Raw genomic sequence first — 18,639 nt, 5'->3', positions numbered from 1 at the left:
GCCCTTTCATCATCCAGCACACAGCACTGTACACACAAAAATATACACTGTACTACTTTAAATTAATTCATATTTGCAGGAGACACAGTCTGTGTGAGTATGTGCAATTATGAAATGCAACTTTTTTCCTCTTGACATTTTTAGCTGGCTCACCCCTTTTATTTGAACACATACATATGGTGTGTGAGAGTGAGCAAGCTCTCTGTAAATGTTTGGAAGGAGCATCTGTCAGACAATAAAACTTACAAGAAAACATGTTTCTCATTTAAAGAGTATTCACTTGAACTATTTCAGTGTTGGAATCAGTTCATTTGTATAGCTTGGAGGCATTAATAAGAGCAAAGAACTGCAAAGGCACCAGAAAACTCAAACTGTTACTAAGAATCCAAGGTATTTTTAAAAAGCATTTTGTCTTTTCGGCATCTCAGTCTTCTGATAAGGAATCTGAACCAGCTGACAGACAGGAAACCTCTGCTAGTCCATCCAGAGGGATTGCAAACAAGAAGATGGCACGATTTTTGCAAACCTGGAAAGTCTAAAGATTGCAATAATTGTTGGACCAAAGGGACCCTCTTCGGGCATAAATAGCAAGACTCCTACTGTCTTCTCTTGCAGACCAACTCAGCTGCCAGCAAAAGCAGGTGCTCTCCCCCTACCAGTGCTCCAGAGGAATATTTAGTGAGTATTCATAGATATTTTTACAAACTAATGTATTATTAGTGATTTACTTAAGATTGTATAGTTTTCTCAAAGGACAAAGGCATTTAAAAATCACTTTTAAGGCTGTTATTTTAAACAATTGGTGGAGTTCAACAGTCTGATGCAATTATCATGTTAATTTAAAAACAAAATTTGCATAACCTATGACAGTAACTGTAAATAAAAATACTGATTTTTTTAAACTATGTAGTTTAAACAATCTAAAGGAATTACAATGTTTTGAATTCACATTATGACAGCAAAGCAATTTATATAAATATTAAATCTATTTGACTTTAAATGTTATGCTATAAAACAGCCTTTGTGGAACACAAATTTAAAATAAATCATTTCTTTTGGCAAAGTAACCTGCAATTTAATCTTTAGAAGAATAAATATACCACTAATGTTTTCCACAGAAACAGTTGCTACTCTAATTAAATCAAGATGTGACTCTAATCAGATTTCAAAAGAAAATCAGAAACAGATTTTTCTCTGAGGTAGTACTATGGACAAGGATAAGATATTTTTATTTTCATTTTTATTAGAAACACTTGTCCCAGGTAAAGTTACAGGTTTGTAGTATATACCATGGAAATAACAAATCTGAATGCATTATAATGTTTTCAGAAGCATAGCAATTTTTAGTGTTTCAGATATCTGCTTTCTCTTTGGCTATAACTTATGCCACATTACATTTTATTAGGTAACTGCTATTAATTTTTGAGTTTAGAGTGACTAATATGACTAACACTTTTTTCTTTCTTTTTGTGTGCAAGGGAATGGAAAACCTGATGTTTGTCTACTGGTCCTGTAAAGTTATCTGGACAGTTCTTGTAACAATACTGGGTTATGCCAGCAGCCTGCCTGTGGGGGAGGATGCTCTTTGCACAGCAGAGGAACTTGCTAAGTACAGGATAATCTTCACAGGGAAATGGAGTCAGACTGCTTTCCCTAAGCAGTATCCACTCTACAGGCCCCCAGCTCAGTGGTCATCCTTGCTAGGTAAGTGATGTATGCACAGTACTAAGAGCAGATAAGCCTCTTGACCTCTGTGATCTCCTTTTCCTTAATAGTTATGTAAGATAAGTAATGAAAAAGGAAAAAAAAAAAAGCTAAGTTATTAAGAATGAAATGCAGATATTGAAGTATCCACAATGTTCTCAAAAATCTCCAACTGTTTTCAATTGACTTCTGTTTTCAATTGGCTGCAGCTGAAAGAAGCAGTGATAAGCCAAATGTTTTAGTGTTCACTCAATTTTATACACTTTTTTTTAACCACAGAAATAAAACAGAGAAAATGAAGAAATAGGGACATTCTAAATCAGACTTTTATGTCATGCCATGTATTCACTCAAATAGGTGTTACTCATAGTTCTGACTACAGCATGTGGAAAAAAAATGAATATGCCAGCAATGGTGTACGTGATTTTGCTGAAAAGGGTGAAGCATGGGCATTAATGAAAGAAATAGAAGAAGCTGGAGAGAAAATTCAGAGTGTACATGGAATCTTCTCTGCTCCTGCAATTTCCAGTGGTACAGGACAAACCTCAACTGAATTAGAAGCACATCTAAGACATCCCTTAGTAAGTAAATGTACATAGTCATTTCAAAAGTTTATTTTATGTTACCAGCAACCAAAATTAAATATTTGAGTTCTCACTTGTAGAAACAACATAATGAAAAAGAATTACTAAAAAGCATGTCACATTGCAGGGAGCACTGTACAGCTTCTATAAAGTAGAAGAGCAAAATGACATTATTTCAAAAACTTTGAGTGAAAATTACTAAAAGCAGGACTGAAGCATTCCAAAGCAAGTGATGCAATCCCGATGGATCATTTTGTTTCATTAGGTTTCGTTCGTTGTACGAATTGTTCCAAGCCCTGACTGGTTTGTGGGCATTGACAGCCTAAATCTCTGTGAAGGAGACCACTGGATGGATGAAGTATCAGTGGATCTATTTCCATATGATGCTGGAACTGACAGTGGATTCACATTTTCTTCCCCAAACTTTGCCACTATTCCGCAGGACACAGTTACAGAGGTAGGTGCATGGACATAGTTTAGCACTTCATACTGCTATGTTTTGAGTCTTCCCTTTAAAAGATAGTCTAAAATAGTGAAACTGATTAGAGTATTTGAGAGTGCTGATGCTCTTTATATATGGATTTATTACACAGCTGATAAACCTACTGTTTTTGTTTATCTTCTTTATCATTGAAATTTATTAGGTAAATGTAAACGGTTCATGAGAACTTGTCTCTACATTTTCTGGAAAAGCTGACAATTTTTGTAGGTGATATTTAACAATCCTTAAAGTGCCAGGAAAACGAAAATATAAAAGTCTTGACATCACCAAATGTGAATCTAACCAGGAAAATTCTTAGTAGTGAATACTGCTGTGAGGAGGAGTTTTCAGTCGAAAGCACTGCTGAAACCTGAAACCTGAAACTGCTACATTTGAGGGAAAGGACCTACAGGAAAGCAGAGAACTTCACTGTGGCGACATTGCTTTCAATCTCTTTTGCTCATTTCATCCTCTCTATGCCCCATACTTTGCTTTTGCCATTTAAGAGAGGTGGTAAATGAAGGATTTTGATTCAAATGGTTTGAATACTATAAGTATTCACTTAATCCTTTCTTAAAGGTGAGTTTTTCTAGCAACAAATCCTGTGTTAATAAGTAATGAGGAAAGAAAGAGAGAAGAATTTGGCCTTTCATATCCATATGGCAGCTCTTATAGCATACCTAATATTATTGTTTAATACTCATGTATTCTTCTTGTAATAACATCCAGTTCCTTCTGTCAAATCTTTTCATACATTACTGTGTTTGCAGGACCTCCTACCACAGTCCTGTATCCAGTCAAGTGTCCTAATTAAAAATTCTGGGCTGACCAGCATAGTTATGTGAACTATGTGTTCATAGAAACTGATTGTATGCAAATTATGATTTACAAACATGATTTTACAGTTACCTTCTTAGTTTTTTTTTTAATATTCCCCCTTTTATTTCACAGATCACTTGTTCCTCTCCAAGTCACCCAGCAAACTCATTTTATTATCCCAAACTCAAAATTTTGCCACCAATTGCTCAAGTAACAATGGTGAAAATAAAGAAAAGCCAGCTAGGTCTTTCTGCACCTTTTATTAATCTTCCAGCTAAAAGCAATGAAATAATAGATACTGTCTCAGGTAAGTGATTAGTAGATGTTCTCAATTCTGTTATTTCCATTCACTCAGAAGTATGTGGAAATCTGGCAGGTGATGTGGGTGAAACAGGTGATCAGGCAGAACATTCTCCTATCTGCACAGGAATAGTTCCAGACTCACAAATGGGAAATAAAACAAGCCAGTCAACATAAAAGAGAATTCCTGAAAGAATAAGTAACGGATTGCATATTTAAGCTGTGGTTCAAAGGACTGGGCTATATCCAGAGTAAAAGCTACCAAGCCTTTGTATCAGTGTAGCTCAGTGAATTTTATAAGAAACAAATGACACTCAATCAGAATCAGCATTCCCAAACTCTTCGCAACTTTGAAGTACATATTCATCCTTAAGTTTTTACATGACAAAGAAGCCAAGAACAATTATTGTTGTCTCTTTCTGGGTCAGGGCTTGGCAGTTATATGCAATAAAATTCATACAATCTGATTGATTTGGACATATTTTCAATAGAAACATAAATCCTGATAACAAAAATAACGTTCTCTCTCATTTTCATTTTTTCAAAAATATTAGTTAATAATCTTGAATAGATAGGAAGACATGCAAACTACTGACTCAAGTCAATCATAAGGGTGATTTTCAAATCTCTGAATTAAAATACATATATTGTTAACAAAATATTTGCTCCAAGGGATCAATGTATTCCCAACAGAGTTGCCATGCTCCAGGAGCTTTCTCCAGAATGTCTGGAGATGGCATGTCTCTAGCACTGTGCTGGTCACCTTAAAACCACTAAAATACAGCTCATTCTCTGCTCAGTTAATGTGTTATTTATAATTTAATAAATGTACTTATCAATATATAGGGGTTTAATGTATTTCTATTAGTAAACAATACACATGCAAAGTGGGTGTTATACATCTCATTTACAGTTATATATCCTTCCCATAAGATTTGAAATGAATATTTGGCACTATTCATGATATAAATTTTAAATTGCATTTAAAGCATAGTATTTCAAACAAAATTTTAAAGCACAAATTCTACTTTCTTGTATATGAACCAGTATATTAAACCAGTTTAAAAACTTATTCTGGAATCAAAAGGGCAGATTTAATTACCAGAGGTCAAGCAGCGTCCCTCATTCCCTCTAGAAACATAGGAATGAGTGATGACAGCAGAAGTGGTGATGCCAGAAATTTATACCAGGTGTTACATGTTTAGTGTGGCATTAAAGGATGGGCTTGTGCACACCTCTTTTACCCACAAATGCTGTAACCGGCAGTTTTGATGCCGCTTCCTGTGACAAGCAGTATTTTAATTTAACCTGCTAAGGAATATTCACCTACTTTTTATGATTTTTACTTTAGATAGAAGCATACATTATGGATAGCACTTCAGAGTTTCTAACTTCTTTTCTTGCACTTAATGAAAACTATATTGAAATCCTTTCAGCATTAGAAAACTTCTAGTGACAGAACATCCTTATTGGCAAAGGAAGGAGAAGTGTACACACCAAAAAATAGCAAGATGATAAAAAATGGGACTTTATTTCCAAAGCAAATTGGAGCAAAAGTAAAATGGAGTTCAATATGAACAATAGCTGCCTGCAGAGAAATATAAATATACCTAAATAAACCAGAGAAAAGCATTAATCTCAGTGTTTTAGTTAGTCATGAAAAGGAAAATGAGTTATAAAAATTGACAGTAAATGTTTCTTAATTCAATCTTTTGAGTACAATCATTTTAAGCATAGTTTTCTTTTAAGGAATTCTGTATTTTCATTCAAGACAGAATACGCTTCAGAACTGATATAATACCTCAGACAGGCTCTAGACTGCAATAACAATAACACTAATGAGTTTAGGAGCTGAAACCAGATTTTTTTTTAAATTTATGAGACAATACACTGATTTGATGGATATTACATGTATTTTGTATCAGAAAGGACGCTGTTTGATAATCATTCCTTAATGCTTTTCCAACTGTGTATTTTACTTAAGTACAACTTGATGTAAAGTTGCCTCTTTGCTGTGTGTATTGCAGAAACACCCCTGGACTGTGAGGTTTCACAATGGTCTTCCTGGGGGCTCTGCAGAGGGGTCTGCAGAGAAACAGGGACCAAGATCAGAACTCGTTTTGTACTACTTCAGCCTGCCAATAATGGAATGCCTTGTCCAAACCTGGATGAAGAAACAGGATGTGAACCAGAAAATTGTGTCTGAAATAAGGAAAAGCTAATAATTAAGATAATTTAAAAGTAGGATAAGTTTAAATCTAAACTACATGTCAATCATTGTTCTTTATAATTTGGATACGCTGCACTATTTTGCTGAAAAGCTGCATTAGAGTGGGTTGGAAAGCTTTTATTTAATATCAAGATCTTGGGGGGTTAAATTCCTAGGGTTTAGTAGGACAACAGTACTGGATAATTTAAAGAACAAAAACCCCCAAATAAATCCTTCCTCCAAATACACTGTAAGTTCTTGGAGTACCCTCTAGTGGCAGAAAAGAAGACATTTGGAAAGATCGTACATCACATTTTTACTTCGCAGTAAAAATCTTTCAATCACAAAGTCTAAACTAATAACCTCTTTAAATATTGTAATTTGTTTATCTACACCTATTTATACCTAGAAAATAGTTTTTTTCTTCTAAATTATGTTTTTATAATTTATTGGCATTTTTGTCATCTTTCTAACCTTGCTTAATGTGCATTTCTTCAGAAACTACTTACAAAAGTCAGAGTGACCAGATGATTGCAGTGTGGTTAAGACAATAATGGAACTGATTAAACTTGTCTTGAGACTTTTGAATATATGAAAATGTCCTTTTATTTTTCTTTCTCAAAAGTGAGAAGAACAACTGCCATGAGGACACTCAGCCAACAAAATTATTAGGAAAAAAATCTGAAGTGTGGATAGTAATAGAAAACATCTGAGCTGAATTTAAAGTGTTAGCTGAGATTCAAAAACTGATTGTTGGTGTGTGTCCCTCATTAGACAACTTTAATCTCAAAGTTAACACTGTTGACCATAACATAAATTATATTATTAATCTTATACATGAAGTAAATGTGTTTCTTTATATGTGTTTGCTGCTATTTGTGTATATATTACCTAAAATTAAGGTATGCACAACTCTAACAAAACACATGTCAGAAACTGTTCCTGACTGCAAGTTTTAATGCTCAAATAACTTATAAAATGAATGCAACATATGGCTTATGAAGAGCTGTGACTACCAACTAGGAAAAGAATTTTGGAATAATACTTTTTCAATAGAATAAGTTTAAAGTCAGCTCACAAAACTTTTACAGCACACTGCAGTTTTACAAATATACAGCACAGGTGTTGAACAGGAGAGTTGGTTTGTTGTTTTCCAGAATATGCCAAATAAAAGATAATTTCTCTTGTCCTTGAAGGAGCACACTCTATTCTCCATACAGCTTAAACATTTCTCTGTATTTCTTTTTCCAGGAGAGATATCTTGCAAAGATACAAATAAATCTGAAACTTTTACCAGACTAGACTTCACTGCTCCTGCAAATGCTGATAAATACACAATTGTTAGAACTAAGTGTAGGAATTTCTGCTCTTTCATTCTTCAGATTCCCACTGTTGTCTGTTCAAAATTGCTCACTTAGTCAAATTGTTCAATTACAAAATTGCACACTTACTCACTATTTTTTTAAGTTTCCTCTATTTCCACTCTATAATGGGAGTAGCATTACTACACTATTCTGTGTTTAGTTAATGGTTAGTATTTTTCTTTCTTCTTTTTATACTAGTTTTAACAATTCTGTGCTTTCTGTTACACTTATTTACTTCCTGTCTACACATTTATCATCATATCAGAAAACATAAGCATATATTGTAGTATATATTTAAATATTCTGAGTGTAGGAACTTATTTCAAATTGATAGTCAAGAGACAAATTAAGCTCAATAAAGTTTTAGGGCAGATATCAAATGCAATTCTAAATTATGCCTTAGGAAAACCAAACTCAAAACCCACCCATATCTTTGAGATACTTTCTTGGAAATTCTCTAAACACTACAGTTTTTCTTCTTCACATGCCCAGAATAAATAAAGGCCCAGACCCAGTAAAAGAATACCTGCATTTGTATTAACAAACATGACCTGAAACTTGGATTTCAGTCCTACAAAATTTAATTTGAGTGGAGGAGTCCCAATGTTTGCTCAAACTCTTGGAGACAAAAGTTTTCCAAAGGACACTGAAGGAGAAAGGATGAGATAAGGACAAGGAGTAGAAAGAGAATATGTAACCAGCACACCCCAGAAAACTCCAGTCAGTGATATGTAACTTTACTATTTTAGGGTGTTTACATATATGAATATTCACTGCATCGTCCTTCAAGAACAGAAGTTTCCTATGCAGCCAATTACCTGGATATGGGCTTTTTTGCAAGCTGTAAATTCAGGAGACCTTGGTATTAAGGATGCCTCTGTGCATTGCTTGGCCATAAATAAAATTCCAGGTATTTCGTTTGCAAACCACAGGGATGGAGCCATTACTTGGCAAGACTGTGGATACAGTGAATGAAATACATCCTAGTGATGGAGCACATTTCTGATAGTATTTATCTATTAAACTGATTAGTGAGGTACATTATCCCTGCACAGATATTGTTAGGACTTTGTAGCTTCAGCACCCTTGGAATTCCCTTAAAGATTTTGGGACCAGGAAGAAACACAGAGAAGCTCTTCCTTCTTTTCCCCTTGTATCTCATGTTACAGATGGTTGGCAGCCAAGATGCTGAGGTCCGAAGTACACGAGATTTAGGGAAGGAAATAGGCAAATTAATTCCTGGGTTAAGCTTATCTCAGAAAGCACTTTGGAAAAACCTTGAAATGGATTTGTAAAGACAATTCTTTTCAAGAATAGCTCACAGAAAGAATCAGCTTTGATGCCTTGGCAGATGTTCTTGCAGAATGAAAGATGTGGTTAATGGTAAAGGGTAGCAACAAAAAAGTCACCACAGAATTAAATTGTGGTCCTACAAAATAATCAACACGAAAATAAATTCCTATAATGGAATAAGTGTGAAAACAAAAGATCTGAGAGTATCTGATGCTATTCAAGCCCAGTCCCAGGTAAATGAAGTATGTTGGGAATAACTGATCTGTCATGAATGATCCAACATAATAAAGTAACTCAGACTAATCCATGACAATATTTAACACTCCCAAGAAATAAATCTAACACTCAATACAGCAATTCTGGTATCAGCCAGATGTTTGTTGTTCAATGGGATTTTTTGCAGTATGCAGAAGTTCTGTCTGTGACAATTTACAGAACTCTGAATGCCTGAGACAAATTACAGCATTTTTCCAGAATGCCTGAGACAAATTTAGAGAACTCTGAACACCTGAGACAAAAGAAAGCTTTCAGTATGCTGCACAACAACCTGATTATTTGGAGACTAAATTATTTTTGTTTGCTTGAAGTCCAGCAGCCCTACTGGACATTTACTAGCCAAAAGTACAGAAGTACTAGCCAGCATTTACTAGCCAAAAGTACAGAAGAAATGTGTCTCTTCCAACGGGTCTGGGCAGAGGGAAGGATAAAATGGTGTCACCTTGTACATCTTGTGTTCTACCACTGGAACTCAGAACTTTAGAAGCCACAAGTACTCAACAAAAAGCTAAAAAGATGATAGGTCAAGTAGCTCACAACCTGCAGACAAACCAATATTTCCTGCAGGTATGAGTATGGCATGGGAATTTAAGCAGGTGCATGACAGTCAACATCTCCTGTGGTAGAGGGGCAAAAGTCCAATATTATGATGATATCCTGTATAATCTAAAATTATTTCTGATGGATAAGTGCTGAAGTAGTAAAGGAGTCCTAACATCCCCCCTGACATTCCTAAGGATCAACAGCCATGAGATGCAATTTTTATCCCTCTATCCATATGGAGTCAAAGCAGTAATGTGTAAGGAATCGGTTCTCTTCATCTGACAACCTTTAAATACGGGGATGCTGATGGGTGATTTTTGGAGGTGAACTAATACTTGTGCTACAACTTCCATGAAGATACTCCAAGCTGTGAAATGGAGTGAACCCAGGATAGTCCTAAGCCTGTGCCAGTGTTACACAGGCATTCCTTTATTGAGACAACTTCATAGATGGCAGGTGCAGTGAAGGGTAATAAACACAAATCAGTCCTCCTTCTGCAGATGTCAAATAATCCAGCAGGAGTTTACCCCAAAATTTTTATTTAGGTTACAGATATTGAAGATGAAGGGTTGTGCACCTTCTTCCTTGACACAAGAAAAAAGTGTGCTCTTGTGCAATTGGGATAACATAAATTTTATGAGGAAAGATGGGTCCTCTCGACTGGAAATTATCCCAGAGGTGGGTCCTCCCTGCTGGAAATGACCATTCAGGCCTCCCTGCTGGAAATGACCCGTCAGACAGAGTGATCTCCACTTATAGGACAAGGAACATTTAAGTGATAAATGAGTTTGTCATCAGACATACGCATTGGTTGACATTAGTACAAAGAATAAAGATAAGAACCTCAATCACTCTTTGATTTATACTATAACTTTATTCAGATAATGTATTAGGAAATATCTAAGAAATAGTCATTCCCATATTAAAAAAAATCTTGTTCTCAAAGTGTCAATGTTGTTATTTTTCCCTGCAATATCATATTCACTAATGTTATTTGATTATTTAATGGTTTATTTGATTATTCAAGTTCTTTTGACTTCTTTGTAGTTCTTTCATGTAGTGCCTGTGGGTTTTGATCAGGTGCCTACATTTGTACAATGATTTAGGATGGAAATGAAAAGTTTGCTTAATAAAGGAGGGGTGAAGCTCTGGAATAATCACCCAGAATTGATGGGAAATAATAACTTCATCTAAGTTGAAAATATAGCAGTTTATGGAAAGAGGTAGCCAATGTAGTTGCCTACAGTAATCTAGGGAACTAATCTCAAGCACCTGAAAGTCCCTTTCAGTTCCATGCTCTTCTAAGTATATAAAATAAATTTTAATCTAGATGCTGGGAAAGAAGAAAGAATTTTAAAGGTGTCTTTTCCATGTTATCTCATTCTCCAGAACATGATGTAGTTATTTATAAATGTGTAACCACCAGCTGCCTTTTCTCACAGGTTTTTTTCTCTCTCAAAAATACTCTGATAAGCAGCTAACAAGGAACAACCACAGGACTACAGGCATTTGTATGTAACTATCTTCAAAAGCAGTACAGCAGGGATACATAAAAAACATGAAAAGCAAATTAATAGGATTTCTTATGAACTTTTGGATTTCTTTTTCACTTGCTTTGTATTTTCACATTGGAGAAAGAGAAGAGAAATGCATAATTGAAGATATTCCCAGCGACACCTTGGTAGTTGGTAGGTACCTGTCAATGCTTTATGATGATCTAACCCAGGCAGTAACAAAGATAACTGGAAATGTAACAGCAATTTCTGTGACTGATGAATATAGTAAAAAAACAGAAAAGGACACTCTGAAAATAACTCCCTGCAGCAGGGATTAGGTTTAAAGTCCTTAAACATTGTGTGTATCCATCACACAAAGAAATGCAGATTGTCAGAGTGCTTTACTGACTAAACAGAGAAAAAGAATTTTTTAATTCTACAGCTGTGGGACTGCTGCTTCCATGTGTGCTTCTGCATGTTCTGACTGATGTACTCACTCATATCAGCATTTCTGTAACATGGTTTTCCCCTTATGAATGGCAGAGTTACTTTTTTGATAAGTGCTGCTCTGAAAAGAGACAATTCACAATGTACTAAAGTTTCATTTCTCCTCTGATACGAGAAGCGCATTAAATTAATCTACAAGACGGTAAATGTAAGATTTCAAGGGGATAGTAACAATAATAGAAATTAATTTTTTTAAAAATAATGTTTTAAGTGTGAAAGACAATTCATAAAATGTAACTTGAGCTTTTGGAGGTCTTAGTGTGCCTTCTAGAGGCTAATCTTCCCAGAGCATTAGGAGTAATTAGGAAGTTTTTCTTGTTAATTAACCCTTTTTTGTAGTACTTTAGAACATTTTCTACTGTAGTAAAAATTTATTGCATTTGACTCTGCTATGAAGTACCCCTGAACAATATTAATCACAAACACATTAAATACATATATATTTTTATTTTTCCTGAAAAAGTGTCAAGGATGTTTAATGTTAAGCTATGTTTTACTTAACAGATTTATCTCTGTTTTTATTCAGGGAATTACAAAGTACAACGCTGGGATTTACATATACATGACTTTCTTGAATCTGCTCCTGGTTTGGGAATGTTTGTGACTGTCACGAGCCCTACTGGTGAGGTAAAAATGCTTTATGAATGTTTCTCTATGATTTATGACGACTTCTGGCACTGGCAGGCAGCACTATCTAAAAATAAAAGACACTTCTGAGGAAGAAGTAATTCTACAGTCTACCCACTAGTTCAGCATTTTGATGCTGAAAGATGAAAAGTAAAAATAATTATAATAGTTTATAAATATGTGTATGGACAATTTTTGAATTACTACCAGATTTGCGAAACAGTGTCCATAAGGAGAATTAGTGACAACTGAGAAAACAAGTTAAATGGAAAAGAAAACCCCAAAATTCCCTAATGAAGATGGTACAGAATCCACTTGAGCATCCGAAAGGAGTGCTGATAATAAACAAAACCCAAAGTCAAGGTCACCAAGGCTGCACGTAGCCCTCAGGCAGAGCAGCTGCCTGAGGTCTGAGCTTTTCCAGCAGTGGACAACTTATTTCCCTGCCTAGGCAAGGTGTCAGTTTTCAGACTTTGAATGCTTTAGAGAGCATTGGCTTTTGTAGATTGCAAAATTCTGTAATGTTTTCATGTTCACTGTGAGCTAAGATTGTTTTGTTTTCTCTAAATGTGTTCTGAAATTTGGATAAATTTAATCATGTCAGCAGCTTAACTGATTCCTTTTTGCATTCAATTCACAGTACTGGTTTTTGATTTTTTTACTGGTATAAATTACAAACCTAATGCATATATCTAAATTGCAGGTACTGCTGTCAAAACTGTATGGGCCACAAGGGACCTTTACATTTACATCCTACATCTCTGGGGAGCATATAATCTGTTTCCAGTCTAACTCCACAAGATTTGCAGTGATTGCAGGAAGTAAACTGGTAGGTGTATTTCCTAAATACTCTTCGTTGTAACAGTACAAATCATTACCAATAGCAGAGATTTCAAACTGGATTGGAAGTTGGTCTAACTTCTAGCAGATAATTCAATGTTTTTAGTGATTAAAGAAAGCAAACATAGAATTATGCAGCTAAAAAGACAAAAAGACTGTTCTCATATGTAAAAAGTGTCAGCATTCAAGAGGCAGGACTAAGGATAGAGAGATTTAATGTTTGCAATGTGCTTTGAATGTGAAAGATTCTGATCATTAAGAACAAACTAATTTGAATCAAAAAGACAAATATGTAAGATTGACTAACACAAGCATTTGACATAAAGATATTCCATGTATTCACTAACTTAGATTGGATTGCCAATGAAAATGTAACATTTTAGCTTTTGAAAGATATTCAAATGAAAAATATGTCAGCATATTTGTTATTGTCTACTCCCAGCAAAGTTGGTTTTAATGCAGATTTGTGGGGGGAAAAAAAGCCATCAGAGGTGACAGCATGGCTCTAAATTTTTTTTTTATTGCAGCAAAACAAAATTTATAAATGCTGTTTTGAAATTTTATCGATTTGCTGCTTCCCAAAACCAGAGGAGAATTACTCTCTAGAGTGGTTTTGGGGCTTGTTCTCTTCAGCTGACAGCAAAAGAGTTAAATAACCAGCTAAATATAAACATCTTCTAAATTAGTTAAGGTAAGCTAAATCTCATCCTAGCTGTGCACTATCAGAAACGTGTAGATAACACAGAAATAACAATACTGGAGTAAGATTATTACACTGGAATAACAAGGTGTTCTTATAGGCTGATTGATAGAAATTAATGGAAATTTAATCATATACATTGCAAAAGCAATTAGCTCTAATCATAAAAAAAATAATTGTGGCGCTTATCAACTAGAGAGAGTAAGGGGGATAAGGCTTTGGTTGGTCACAGTTAACTACACACCATGAATGTGATTCTGAGGATGTGCAGGTGATTTTATCTGGAATAAATGGGGGTGTATTAGCATTATTTTACATGATACATGCACCATGTAGAGTTCTGACCACCCTATATAAAAGAAGCCAAGATATGCAGGGAAGGAGAACATTAATATCACAAATATTAAATAACATTTGTTTGAGAACACAGAAATAAAAAAGGAAAATACTGTCCTTTTTAATTATATCTGGAGGAATAAAGGTCACAAAAGGAAAAAACATTCTTTAGCAAAGATAAATCTTTAACTGTTCTTTGTAAGGATCAGATGGTTATCTGAACTCTTTCAAACAAAAATAAAGAAATTAATGGACCACAAGGTTGTGAGATGGATTTCTACCTATACAGTTAGGTAACTTCAAGACAACTGAAAGAAAATACACTCTTCATTTATGGCTGCTCTCTGAGCAGACCTAACTTCTACTATGTTAATATCAGCTTCTAGGGTTTAGAAGATTATTTGTTTGGCTAAAACCTTCTTATTTTCTCTTAGGCATTAACTGGCTTCTAGGAGAAGTTTCCCCCACTAGTTTTAGTAGAATTTTTCATGAATGCCAAAATAAGTTGCATAACATTGCAAGTTCCACTCTTCTCTCTTCTTTCTGTGGTTCTATTGCTTAGCTGGCTTGAGGCATTTTTGCTATAGATAATACAGCAGCCTGGAGGGTACTGGGAGATATTCCAACTTGGATAAATAATGTGAAGAAAAGTTATGTGAGGGAACCTAGAAGTGCATTTGTAAAAAGCCTCCAACAGTACCATTAAAAATAGTAATTTCTGCAATATCAGGATGAAAAGTGAAATATAATAAGCAGTCTTTTTTTTTAAAACCATTTTTGGCAAAGGCAACATTTTAATGGCAGTTGAACCAATACTAGCATAAAATAATGCCCTAACATTAGTGAAGATTGTAAATTTTTATAACTAATTTAAAAATAAAATTAAGAAACCCTTCAAATTTTCCACCTGATTCCAAATTTAGGAGGAATTCTAATTTTTATAAACAATTAAAACTTTTTCCTGCAATGATCTTAAGGGGAAATTTTCCATAGTTTCATTTTTATTCTAAGGAACTTTGAAAAAGCAGAAGATACATTAATGAGAACATTTTTTTCTTTTTGCAGCGCATCCACTTGGACATCAGAGTTGGAGAACATTTTTTGGATGAATCTGCTATTCAAGCCAAAGACAAAGTGAATGAAGTTAATATCAGACTAGAGCATCTAATTGAGCAAATTCATCATGTAACCAGAGAGCAAGAGTATGAAAGAGTATGTATGTCCCCTAATGTAAATGTTAAAAAATATTGTACATAGGCTTATTGATTTATGAAGTATTATGAGGTTTATTATCCAATTGCAGGGGTGTTTTTAACTAAGTCATAAAAATCTATAGCTATTTAACCAAAATAGTCTCTATTACCTTGCAAAATATTTTTAAGTGGTTATATAAAACTAATTAATCACTGTGGACTCATGCTTGTAGCAACAGGTGTCATTTTCTAGCAGCAGGTGTTATTTTAAAGCAGGATTTTCCAAGCAGAGTTTTCTTGGTCAGACTCTGCCACAGCAGCCAAGCTGGTGGCAGGTACCATTGTGGGTGATGCTGTTGTTTCCACACTGCCCTGGGTGCACAAACTCCATTGAGTGGGGAAGGAAATGACTGAGTGTACATTCATATATCCCCATGAAGTGTACATTCAAACAAGTGTACACCCAATTGCTTTCTATATGCACGCAGATAGACTGCGAAATGTATCAACTCGTTACCCAGTTTGAAATGTATCAACTCGTTACCCAAACCCAAAAATTTGGCTGCAAAAGGGTTCTTGACAGCAGTATGGAAGTGACTGTAAACCTAAACAGGTTAAAATCTGTACTGATGGAACATTATTAGCACAATGCATCTTCTGTGAACAAGGGAAGCTTTGTTTACCTTCCTGATTCAGGATGCAGTGTGCCTGCTTCTCAGTTTTGATTTGTGCAGATATCCACCATAGAGATAAGTACAAACCTTCACTTTTATCTACGTGGAAAAATGTTTTTGTTCACCACTATGCAGAAGAGGGATGCCTTTCTGGTTACCATGAAACATACAGATGGCAAAAGGTTATAATTATGCTTTTCCTTTATTCTCTAGGAGCGTGAAGAAAAATTTCGGAAAACAAGCGAAGAAACCAACAGCAATATTTTGTGGTGGGCTATAGCACAAACACTAATCCTCATCTCTGTTGGAATCTGGCAAATCAAATCTCTCAGAGATTTCTTCATATCTAAGAAGCTTGTTTAAGTTCTATAAAGTCAATGCACAGATTCCAAAGTTGCCCACCATGTAACACTGAACATCCAAAGAAACCCTGCACCTATGAGAAAATTGCTTGTATAGAACTCTCAACCTTCTCTCATCTTCTGCTCTAACTCTGGTTTCTCCAGCTAGGTCACAACCTCTGGCACGCCCTCACGTTTTGCTCCTTGAATCCCATCTTTTATCATTTTCTTTCCCCATCTATGGATGTAAAGCTAAATATAGAAGGAGTCAGCGACTAAGGCAGAATTTAAGTTCAGTACCTAGCGAAGAATGCTTAATTTAGGTTAAATCTAAAATACAAATCTAAAATAAAGTTTCCTAAGATTTTAAATTACTCTGCTTGCTGAGTAATCTTATTTGGCACTACCATGAACAGTTCAGCACTTCAGTCTGACTAGGATTCAGATAGTAAACAGAGAAATAATTACATCCCCTGTGGTGTTTAATTGGGTGAGAGTGTCTTGAACTCAATATACGTATGTGTAACACCTAAATATAATTGTGAATGCTTTCTTGTAAAACATTCAGAGTTTGAACTGATCAGTGGTGGCAGCAATTATCATAGAAGAGAGAGACCCAGACAAGCAATTTGGAATTATACTTACTTTTTCTTTCAGAAAAGCCTTTAACATTAGGTTGTACAATTGATGATGACCAGATGCCTCCCACAGTTGTTTATGTAAATTACAGTCCTTATGAAATATGCCAAAGAAACCCAAATTATTTTGTTTCTTGGTAAACAATGCCAATTTTATTTTAATTCATTCCTGCACTAAATGCTTCCATGTTGAGAATTTTTATAATTTTAATTATTTAGCAACTTTAATATGACTGCCTACAGAAATTACCAGGTTTTGACTTATTTCCATTTTACTTATTGCAGCTTGGTTGCATATACCTTTATGCCCTAATTTAGCTAGTTAATGTACAAATAGCAGTATAACTACAGTTTCATACAATGACAAGTCAAAGGCTGTGGTTAAAATTCCAGATAATTAGTTTGACAAAGCAGCAGCAGTAGAAGGAGTTGGAGGTGATTACATACAAAGACATGGAAGTTGAAGTTTCTAGAGCACTGTGATAGCGGAATATTGTGGTTTGTTTTCCTACCCATCTTTTCAGACCCTTTGCTGGTTTAAAAGGTAGTGAAAGGTGAAATATCTATAGACCAATTATTGTTCTAAAGGCATGGCTTTCTTTCTTTTTTCTATCTTCCCACCTGTTGTTTTCTTTAGCAAGGAAATGACATTTTCCTTTAAGTCTACTTATATTTCCAGCATGGGAGGTAAAAGACAGCTTGTAGTAGGCGAGAATCAATAAAATTGATATAAAGTAGAGACAAAAAGCAATGTTCCAGGGACCAAATCAATCCAAATAAAATCTCATAAAGCTACTCACTGCATTGTGTCCTATATTTAAAAATTTGGATACTTCAGAGGTGCCACTTGGAATGATCAGTAAGTAAGTGTTATTAAATTCACTTCTATAGAGCACTCACTCAGAACATGTCTTGTAATAACATCTCTGGTGGTGGGTAAGAAGGAAATATGTGTTAAAACCATATGGTATATGAAGTCCAAGAAGAAGGTAATAGAGTGTTGTGACAAGGCTGTGGCTCAGACTTTAGTTGATGTTTAGTGTAAGGCTCCTAACCACATCCCAGTGACAAACATAACTCATTTCACTTACAATACACTCCAGCTGGTAATCCAGGACAAGCAACGTTTCAGAATTCATAAAAGAGCTCATCATGTTTCACCATATTAATTAGGTCTATAGTCAAAGAGTACAGACTCAGCACAGAGACTTGGGCATCTTGAATAAAACTTGTGATTGCTTAGCTCTTTACTACTACTAATGGTACTATTATTAACAATAATCATCACCATCATCATCATCAGATTATCATCATCATCTTTGCTTTTAGGAAATGTTTTCAGTCTCCTTCAAGATTTTTAATTAACTCCATAAAATAGAAGGTGACTCACAGCTCTTTTGGGAAGCACTCTGAGGGCAGAAATCTTTGTGAAATTAAAAGCTTCCTCTGCAGTTTGTGGCTCTGTCATACCCAGAGCTACAGCCTGCACTGCAACTAAGTCTGTAGGGGACTTTCTGCCTAAAATTTTCATCACGGGACACTAGCAAGCGATGGGGTCTTTTTTTGTGTAAGAAATGAACATCAAATCTCCTTGTTTTGCTCTTTTTCCACAACAGAAGATGCCACAAACCTGTGTTAGTGAATTAACAAATTTCCTGGATTCTTGCACTTAAAAGAGTGAAATCCACAATTATTTTCTCTGCTTTTCTTTTTT

The 18,639-nt window shown here is 35.0% G+C and overlaps 2 protein-coding genes across 3 annotated transcripts; both read left to right on the top strand.

Annotated features, from left to right (window-relative positions):
- The first annotated feature begins 454 nt into the window (after window positions 1-454).
- SPON2 (spondin 2) lies at window positions 455-7,395 on the top strand. 2 transcript variants are annotated; one of them, XR_004082492.1, is made up of 7 exons: window positions 455-678; window positions 1,479-1,704; window positions 2,062-2,285; window positions 2,554-2,745; window positions 3,721-3,895; window positions 5,916-6,145; window positions 6,447-7,395. XR_004082492.1 is itself a non-coding variant. In XM_005428340.2 (6 exons), exons 2-6 carry the CDS (start codon window positions 1,482-1,484, stop codon window positions 6,092-6,094), a joined length of 993 nt encoding a protein of 330 aa, XP_005428397.1. In that variant the 5' UTR covers window positions 455-678; window positions 1,479-1,481; the 3' UTR covers window positions 6,095-7,395. The 2 variants fall into 2 exon arrangements, 1 of the variants encoding a protein (XP_005428397.1); XM_005428340.2 differs by having other exon boundaries at window positions 5,916-7,395.
- A 3,713-nt stretch (window positions 7,396-11,108) lies between these two features.
- On the top strand, window positions 11,109-16,685 carry LOC102038642 (transmembrane emp24 domain-containing protein 11-like). Its single transcript, XM_005428339.2, has 5 exons — window positions 11,109-11,261; window positions 12,103-12,203; window positions 12,907-13,032; window positions 15,145-15,291; window positions 16,160-16,685. Exons 1-5 carry the CDS (start codon window positions 11,132-11,134, stop codon window positions 16,307-16,309), a joined length of 654 nt encoding a protein of 217 aa, XP_005428396.1. The 5' UTR covers window positions 11,109-11,131; the 3' UTR covers window positions 16,310-16,685.
- Window positions 16,686-18,639: the final 1,954 nt, after the last annotated feature.

Source organism: Geospiza fortis, unplaced genomic scaffold, assembly GCF_000277835.1.
Source record: "Geospiza fortis unplaced genomic scaffold, GeoFor_1.0 scaffold125, whole genome shotgun sequence".
NCBI lineage: Eukaryota > Metazoa > Chordata > Aves > Passeriformes > Thraupidae > Geospiza > Geospiza fortis.
The sequence above is the reverse complement of the archived record's forward strand: the minus strand, read 5'-3'. Positions and strand labels throughout refer to the sequence as shown.

Bases quoted from the DNA above. Each gene is read 5' to 3' on its own strand.
- SPON2 (XM_005428340.2), top strand. From the start codon at position 1,482: ATGGAAAACCTGATGTTTGTCTACTGGTCCTGTAAAGTTATCTGGACA. The intron at 1,705-2,061 runs GTAAGTGATGTA...TCACTCAAATAG, and splicing joins TCAGTGGTCATCCTTGCTAG to GTGTTACTCATAGTTCTGAC. The intron at 2,286-2,553 runs GTAAGTAAATGT...TTGTTTCATTAG, and splicing joins CACATCTAAGACATCCCTTA to GTTTCGTTCGTTGTACGAAT.
- LOC102038642 (XM_005428339.2), top strand. From the start codon at position 11,132: ATGAAAAGCAAATTAATAGGATTTCTTATGAACTTTTGGATTTCTTTT. The intron at 13,033-15,144 runs GTAGGTGTATTT...TTCTTTTTGCAG, and splicing joins TGATTGCAGGAAGTAAACTG to CGCATCCACTTGGACATCAG. The intron at 15,292-16,159 runs GTATGTATGTCC...TTTATTCTCTAG, and splicing joins GAGAGCAAGAGTATGAAAGA to GAGCGTGAAGAAAAATTTCG.